Source organism: Xyrauchen texanus, chromosome 18, assembly GCF_025860055.1.
Source record: "Xyrauchen texanus isolate HMW12.3.18 chromosome 18, RBS_HiC_50CHRs, whole genome shotgun sequence".
NCBI lineage: Eukaryota > Metazoa > Chordata > Actinopteri > Cypriniformes > Catostomidae > Xyrauchen > Xyrauchen texanus.
In genome coordinates this window covers 39,159,024-39,167,847 of record NC_068293.1, presented here as the reverse complement: position 1 = coordinate 39,167,847, position 8,824 = coordinate 39,159,024, and the positions used below count along the sequence as shown (strand labels likewise).

Sequence of the window (8,824 nt, the reverse complement as noted above, 5' to 3'; positions counted from 1 at the left end):
CACCAGACCATCCCTTATGAAAATGTTCCATGGTTTTACAAGTTGAACTAGGTATTCATGGTTAAAACATGATTTGTAAAGCCATGCTAAATTTTCATAAGGGATGGATAAGGTTGTAAGGGAACACAGAATGGTTTCAAAACATAAATTCCTTGCCTGTCCTCTACGGGGCTCAGCTCTCATTTAATCGGACTGAATTCAACACAACAATTTTACACAAAATTGGATTAAAATGAAAAATAACCATTTATTTCCAAGATGGAAGCCGCTCTCTGCAACATGAAGTCATGTGGAAACAATGTAGCATATGACTATTTGAAATGTTTATTATGGCATATAGAGTTCAGTTTCACATGCAATTGTTTTCAATATTTTTTTCTTCCTAGTATTCAATTCCAATCACAGCCAATGACTTTTCCAGTAACTCGCTCTTTTACCAGATATGTAACTGTTTATTATGATTTACTAGAAAATTAATATTCATTTGTGAACTATGATACAAACAACATATACACAACATGTACAATAAAGAGTATTGATGTGGTAAAAATGGTTTACAGTGTAACTGGTCAGCTCTTATAAAATATAAATGGAAATGCAAAGACAATTTATTGATGTTTATATAGACGATTTTTCCTCAAAATAAATACCAAATTCTATTTTCTGTCATAGTGTGCAGCTGATAATACTGAAAAGTTTATAATATGTATATTCAAGTTGTACTTTGAATTTTTCACTATGTGGTTTATATTTGAAATTCTTCTAAAACGGTTTGACTTTTCCACAGTAGGCAATCAATACATACAGAGTACATTATAAAATGTTGTGCATGACCAGATGATCAACTTTGACAGATTCAGCCTTTTATTGCTTCATCTAACACAGTATTCACACTTTTTACAAACATTTTACCCGTATCAAAATATATACACTTGCGGCCAAAGAATAATTGAATAATGTACAGATTTTGCTGTTTCAGAAGGAAAATTGGTTCTTTAATTCACAAAAGTGGCATTCAACTGATCACAAAGTATAGTCTGATGTAAAAAACAGCACCATCACTATTTAAAAAAAGTCATTTTGATCAAATCTAGACAGACCCCATTTCCAGCAGCCATCACTCCAACATCTTATCCTTGAGTAATCATGCTAAATTGCTAATTTGGTGCTAGAAAATCACTTGCCATTCTATCAAACACAGCTGAAACATTGTCTTTGTGTTTGTTTTTGAATTGTCACTGTATGCAATAGACTGGCATGTCTTAAGGTCAATATTAGGTCAAAAATGGTAAAAAAAGAACTTGTCAGTCAATCATTGAGGCTTTGAGGATTGAAGGCTATAGAATGCTTGAAATTGCCAAAAAACTGAAGATGAAGGACAACTGGCTCTAACAAGGACAGAAAGAGATATTCAAGGCCAGATGTACATTTATGCATTTGGCAGACGCTTTTATCCAAAGCGACTTACAGTGCAATAATTACAGGGACAATACCCCTGGAACAACCTGGAGTTAAGTGTCTTGCTCAAGGGCACAATTGTTGTGGCAGTGGGGCTCGAACCAGCGCCCTTCTGATTAACAGCCCTGTGCTTTAGCCACTATGCCGCCACCACCACTCCAGATGTCCTCCGCTGACAGCTTCATTGAATTCTTCTCGCTCAACACCAGTTTCATGTACAACAGTAAAGAGAAGACTCAGGCCTTATGGGAAGAATTGCAAAGAAAAAGCCACTTTTGAAACAGAAAAAAAAGAAAAGGTTAGAGTGGGCATTGAACAACAGATAACTGGAAAAGAGTGTTATGGATCTTAAACCCATTGAGATTTTGTGGGATCAGCTAGTCCATAAGGTACGTGAGAAATGCCGACAAGACAGACACATCTATGGCAAGTGCTACAGGAAGCGGTGGGTGAAAGGTCACCTGAGTATCTGGACAAACTGACAGCTGGAATGGCAAAGGATCTGCAAAACTGTCATTACTGCACGTGGAGGATTTTTTGATGAGAACTCATTGAAGTAGATTAAGAAGTTATGAATCTTTTTTCAAATTGTAATAGTAATTTTTCACATTATTAATGTCCTGACTATATATTGTGATCAGTTGAATGCCACTTTTGTGAATGAAAGTACCGATTTCTTTCCATAAGAGCAAAATCTGTAATTATTCCAAACTTTTAGCAGCCAGTGTATGTTGATACATTTTCTAATTGCTTCAGGGATCTTAATTTGCAGTAGAAAACACTCTCAAAACACTTTCAGAAAATCTGATGCCCAAAAACCTGTAACGACAAAGTGTAAGTTGTATTTTCTGAATTAAAAAAATCTGACCTTTTTCCATTACTGAAATTAATTTGAAAAATACACAGTACATTTGATCAAGGTACATGTCTTCACTTAAATCACATTTGTGCTACCTCATCTCATTTCTTGAACAATATATCACGCTACTTGTTTTCAATGTGCACAGGTAAATCTTGCTTTGTGTTCTAGACAGTCTCATTCATCAAAGTGCAGAGGTGCTTGTCCAGATAACTGTATTGAGTCTCAATTTTGTTTTGCTTTGCTTTAAGCAATTCTAATGCTCATCTGCAAAATTTGATTGCTTACAGAGATCTTCAGAAATTACACTAGAAAAGCAGTATTGTATATATTAAGTTCTGCTTATATGTTCACATACCTTCTGAAGAATCTGCAAGATGCTCATTTAAAATAAAAGGGATCATACAAATTTTTTTAATTTTTTTATTCATTACTGTGCTGATGAAACTATTGTACATAAGATATATTTCATATATTCCACAAGATAAAATAATAACTGAATATACACTATATATACAGTTAAAAAGTTCACACACCCATTTTATATTATTTTGCCTTTTGGAATATACTTAAATATCTGTAATGAAGCTTCTGGGCATTAATATATAATAAAAAAAAAGTATGATATCTATGAGCACAACTATCGATGTGACTTGCTCCTCCTTTTTCAGTGATTTTGACCCAGAAGGGATTTATGCACTAAGGTTAGAAAGTAAAATTCTGTAGTAAACTTATAAAGTTACGTTTCTACTCCAGACTGAGATATAATCATTGAAATGTTGACTCAACATTGGCTTTCCTTTACACTTAAGTGCATAAACTCAAAATGTGTTTCTCAGTCAAAGTGACTCATCATGATGAAGCAGGTCACACATGCAGATTTATTGCCAGTATTTTCTTTTGAGACAACACCACCTATCAATCTGAATGAAAAAGCAAACAAATATATATATACAGTATATTGTATATATAAAACATGGATATAAACTGAAAGCCCATTACAAAACACAGGACACATCAATATGGTGGCCACACACATTTATCTCTCAATCAAGTGAAGAGTGCAAATCTACTGCAGTAGTGTAGGTGTGTCTGTCCCTCCGAGAAATGGTTGAGAATCGCAGTGAACCATCGAAAAAAGACCACGGGTCTTCCAGAAGGCACCTTACATGGAGGGGGATAAATGAAGGTGACTCCGAATCTACCTGCACCTGAACTTTCTCCGGTGCCCGCTTACAGGTTACAAACAAGACATCTGACCTAGTGTCACCCACTGCTCATTGCTTCGGCTTTCATTTGGGGTGTGTTGATAAGTTCACGTCAGTGAGGAGAAGCTGATGCTGGACACCATCTTCTGAATCTTCTCCTCATTCTTCAGGATGTTGGACTTGACCGTGCAGATCTTGTCCTGCTGGTCTTTGATTAAATGCTCCAGTTCAGCGAGCTCGGCCTTCAGAGGTTCCACTACGCCGTCTGTGATTCTGAGATACAGAAAGAGCACGAGTTAACATAACATGCACATGCTTGGTTATGTTTTTTAATAAATTTTCTATGTAAACATGTGCTAAATGGACTTTTTTGAAGTTTATTTTAGAAGTTCTTAAGAGGCAACATCAAGTTAAAAGAACTTCAGCTTTTAAAGACGTATCTTGAGACACTTCCATACTGTTCCATTTGTTATGGTGCTTGCATTTGCATAGCTGTTTTGGACGCAAGAACGTGTTTGGACTGAACGGCCCCTTAGAAGGCAGCTCAAGGTTTTGGAAAGGAACCATAATGTGTTTGTGCTCTGAGCACCTTTGTTCCTGTAGTAGAGCCTGTGTGTTCTCTTTGTTCTCTTTGTGCCAGGTCTGTAGTTCGTTCTGCATCGAGTCCATGTCCTCCTGAATGTAGTCCATGATCTTGCCCAAGGGCAGAGCACTGCGGCACACCATCTGTATAGATGAACGCAGGCGCTCGATCTCCTTCGCCACCAGTTCACGTTCCTTCTTACGAGACAACTCGGACACCAACATCTGATCCTACAGAGTGGGACGAAACCCTAGGTTACACGATCACCATGAATAACCATCAGCTTGAGTTTGTTGAAGAAACAAACAATGGCTTGTCAGTTCTTCAGTGTGAGAAGAAACTCATTGGCCACAGTCAAAGTCACAAGAGTCTACTTTAAATGTAATTATCAGCACAGTATGGCATCGTTGACTGTGCTATAAGTGTATCACAAAGCAGTATACTGTAAGTGCGCATGTGGCAAAGGTGTCTTTATGCTCGATGGAACGTCATGCAAAAAAAAAAACTAAGTATAACCTAGTCTTAACTGTTATATCAATTATGTCAGACATTGTCAGATAGTTGGCAGGGCTATTAATTCAGCAGGAAGTTGAGTCCATGGAACTGTTATCACCCACCCTCTGAGAGATGCGGCCACACGCACTGACTCCCTCTCATTCTCACACGACAATGTAAATGGAGCTTACGACTGAAAATCAGCAAGTGGGGCACCAGCCAAAGTGCACTTGGGAGCACTTCAGATGAATGCTATAAATGAGGTTAGAGCAAATCTATACCTACCAACAATATACTTAAAAAATAAAAAAAATAAAAACCAGGGAGAGGTCTGCATTTAGTGGTTTTCAATGTCAAGGCTACAAATGTTTAGAATTTCAAGGCAGGAATTATACAAACCTTGCAATGTATATAAAGATCAAAACTAAAGGGACATGTGATCCATAATGCAAGTGAGTGGTTAGTGAAGGCCTCCTCTGTATGCTGTGTGGTTGGGGGGTCCTGGTCTGCCACAGTCACCCTTCAGCCCAGCACAAGGGCCCTCCCACCCCACCCGGCACACAGGGCCCACATCTATTTGCTCAGCTGGGGCCACAGGCTGTGTGTGGCACTAGGCCAAACAGGCCTCACTCTTACTGCCTCCGTCCCACTCACACACACCCTCGTGCAAGACATGACGCTGTTTATTTTAGTAACAGGCTGTGGCAGTGAAGTTATTTTACAACAGTATTCGGTAACAACTACTTCACATTTACCTCGTTTCAAGCTGAACTCCTCAACCAGTTCATGTCATTCTGGCCACAAACACCGACACTTTACTTTCAAAGGCGGGAGACGTCAAACCTGGACTACATGACAAAAGAATAACCAGAAATATCCTTATCAAAATAGACCAAACATTACATGAACTCCTCACACTGTGTGTGTTAGATATAGGCAGGCACAAACAGAATGAAAGCAATGGCCATTAAAGGCGATGGTACATTTACATTTATGCATTTGGCAGACGTTTTTATCCAAAGCGACTTACAGTGCACTTATTACAGGGCCAATCCCCCCAGAGAAACCTGGAGTTAAGTGCCTTACTCAAGGACACAATGGTGGTGGCCGTGGGGCTCGAACCAGAGACCTTCTGATTAACAGACATGTGCTTTAGCCCACTACACCACCACCACTCGTAACGGCACCACGAGTGCCGTTACATCTCACGGATGATCAAACGCTCTAGTCTTTCAATGTATACTCTTTTGGCTTGTATGATGCTTTTGATGCATGCACACTATGACTGCTTTGTTATAATCTTTACTACAGTCAACGGCAGGCGCATTTGCAGACAATGCGCACAGACGTGGACTGTACGCATGACTAGAAAAAGTGGGCTGCTGCGTTCTGAGTATGATTGATTCTGACACAACCTGTCAAGAAAATGTCCTTGTCCTTTTTTACTCAAACTTAAGCTTATTTCTTTGGGCCACTAAGATTTTGTACATTATGGTATTATTTTCATGACAGTAATGTAGTAATTTTACCCCCCAATTCTAATTAATGCAATGTAAAAAAAAAAAGAAAAGATGATCATTATAATATGGCAATTTCTGAAACGTAATTGTTCAGTAATTATACATCAAAGTAGCGTTGTCTTGGAACTAATTTGGGACTAAAATTGAAATAAAAAATGTAATGCTGTAATACTTTCAACAAAATACTGTGTTACGGTAAAGAGAATCATCATTGAAAACAATGGGTATGGTAAATGTGAGAGTTGGGTAGTAAAATGTGCTTAAAGGGATAGTTCACCCAAAAATGTCTCATCATTTACTCATCCTCTTGCCATCCCAGATGTGTGTGCGCGTGTGTGTATATATATATATATATATATACACACACACTCACCTAAAGGATTATTAGGAACACCTGTTCAATTTCTCATTAATGCAATTATCTAATCAACCAATCACATGGCAGTTGCTTCAATGCATTTAGGGGTGTGGTCCTGGTCAAGACAATCTCCTGAACTCCAAACTGAATGTCAGAATGGGAAAGAAAGGTGATTTAAGCCATTTTGAGCGTGGCATGGTTGTTGGTGCCAGACGGGCCGGTCTGAGTATTTCACAATCTGCTCAGTTACTGGGATTTTCACGCACATCCATTTCTAGGGTTTACAAAGAATGGTGTGAAAAGGGAAAAACATCCAGTATGCGGCAGTCCTGTGGGTGAAAATGCCTTGTTGATGCTAGAGGTCAGAGGAGAATGGGCCGACTGATTCAAGCTGATAGAAGAGCAACTTTGCCTGAAATAACCACTCGTTACAACCGAGGTATGCAGCAAAGCATTTGTGAAGCCACAACACACATAACCTTGAGGCGGATGGGCTACAACAGCAGAAGACCCCACCGGGTACCACTCATCTCCACTACAAATAGGAAAAAGAGGCCACAATTTGCAAGAGCTCACCAAAATTGGACAGTTGAAGACTGGAAAAATGTTGCCTGGTCTGATGAGTCTCGATTTCTGTTGAGACATTCAGATGGTGGAGTCAGAATTTGGTGTAAACAGAATGAGAACATGGATCCATCATGCCTTGTTACCACTCTGCAGGCTGGTGGTGGTGGTGTAATGGTGTGGGGGATGATTTCTTGGCACACTTTAGGCCCCTTAGTGCCAATTGGGCATCGTTTAAATGCCACGGCCTACCTGATCATTGTTTCTGACCATGTCCATCCCTTTATGGCCACCATGTTCCCATCCTCTGATGGCTACTACCAGCAGGATAATGCACCATGTCACAAAGCTCGAATCATTTCAAATTGGTTTCTTGAACATGACAATGAGTTCACTGTACTAAAATGGCCCCCACAGTCACCAGATCTCAACCCAATAGAGCATCTTTGGGATGTGGTGGAACGGGAGCTTCGTGCCCTGGATGTGCATCCCACAAATCTCCATCAACTGCAAGATGCTATCCTATCAATATGGGCCAACATTTCTAAAGAATGCTTTCAGCAGCTTGTTGAATCAATGCCACGTAGAATTAAGGCAGTTCTGAAGGCGAAAGGGGGTCAAACACAGTATTAGTATGGTGTTCCTAATAATCCTTTAGGTGAGTGTATATATATATATATATATAAATAATCAAAAGGCTGAAAAATACCAGTCTATAATTGTTTCAGCTCTATCACCCAGGCATAGTTAGATCAAACACTATTAAGAGGGACAAAAAGAAATGTGAATATATTTTGGTAAAGAGCCGGTCTCTAATCATCTGTGTTTTAAAATTGGAGTTTATTGTTACAACTTTACAGAGTTTGCAAACATTTCAAAATTGAACTATGCTTCTTTCCTCTATGAATCTAACAAACGTTTGAGAAGACAGACAATATTCATTTTCCCTTCTCTCTGTGGTTAACAAGCATGTTCAGATTGAAATGTCTAATAGTTGTCTGCAATGTGGGTGGTTTTCCCGACCCCCTAAACACCCCTCTACACAAACACCAGCCAGCACATTCGGCTCACTGTTAGTGGAGCGAGAAGGCCAGGCTGGATTTGCTCTGTTTGCCGTCCTCCTGCACTTCACCCCTTCATCAAAAAGAAAAAAAAAACTCCTGTGTACTGTTTCTGGGGACATAAATCAATCGTTTATAGGGGCTCTTATTTTCCCCATTACTTCAGCTGGACCCAAGAAAAATATTTGTTTTGTGCAAGGCAGCTGAGGACAGGTTTTCCCATTATCTCAGACAGTGACACAAGCAGGACGTGGAGCCGATGTGCCAGAGGCAGGTGGCTTTCAGAGATGCTGGATGCCTTGAGCTGGAGTCTCTTGCATCAGCACGCCTCATTACACAGCTATGTGGATCTGAGTCATCATCAACATGCCTAATTTGCTTAATGAAGAAATGCATGCAAAATGCATGATTTATAGAGTGCTGATGAACAGCAAAGAAGGGAAGGAGAACAGTGCAGTGTTTAAATGAGAGTTCTGGCAAAAAACAAAAAAACAACTGTCACTCTTGCAGAAATTTCTTACAGCCAGCCTTATAGAGGAAACATTCATTTCTGTAGCTCTGAAACTTTAAGCTCAGATGCAATATTATGAAATCATATTAACTGACTACAAATGAAAATACACTGGTAGGACAAGTATGTCAAACTTAAAGGTGAAGTTTGTAATTTCTTCACCACCAGTGGCAAAGAGAATACATTTATCAGCCTAAATGATAGTCG

General features: G+C 39.2%; 1 protein-coding gene across 1 annotated transcript in view; it reads right to left on the bottom strand.

Annotated features, from left to right (window-relative positions):
• Positions 1-222: 222 nt before the first annotated feature.
• The window catches only part of traf3ip1 (TNF receptor-associated factor 3 interacting protein 1), a 41,300-nt gene continuing 32,698 nt past the window's right edge, over positions 223-8,824 (bottom strand). Inside the window, exons 14-15 of the mRNA XM_052148123.1 lie at positions 4,115-4,338; positions 223-3,798 (exon numbers count right to left, since the gene is read on the bottom strand). Coding sequence (XP_052004083.1) covers positions 3,633-3,798; positions 4,115-4,338 — 390 coding nt within the window. The 3' untranslated portion in view covers positions 223-3,632. The remainder of the gene's footprint in view (positions 3,799-4,114; positions 4,339-8,824) is intronic.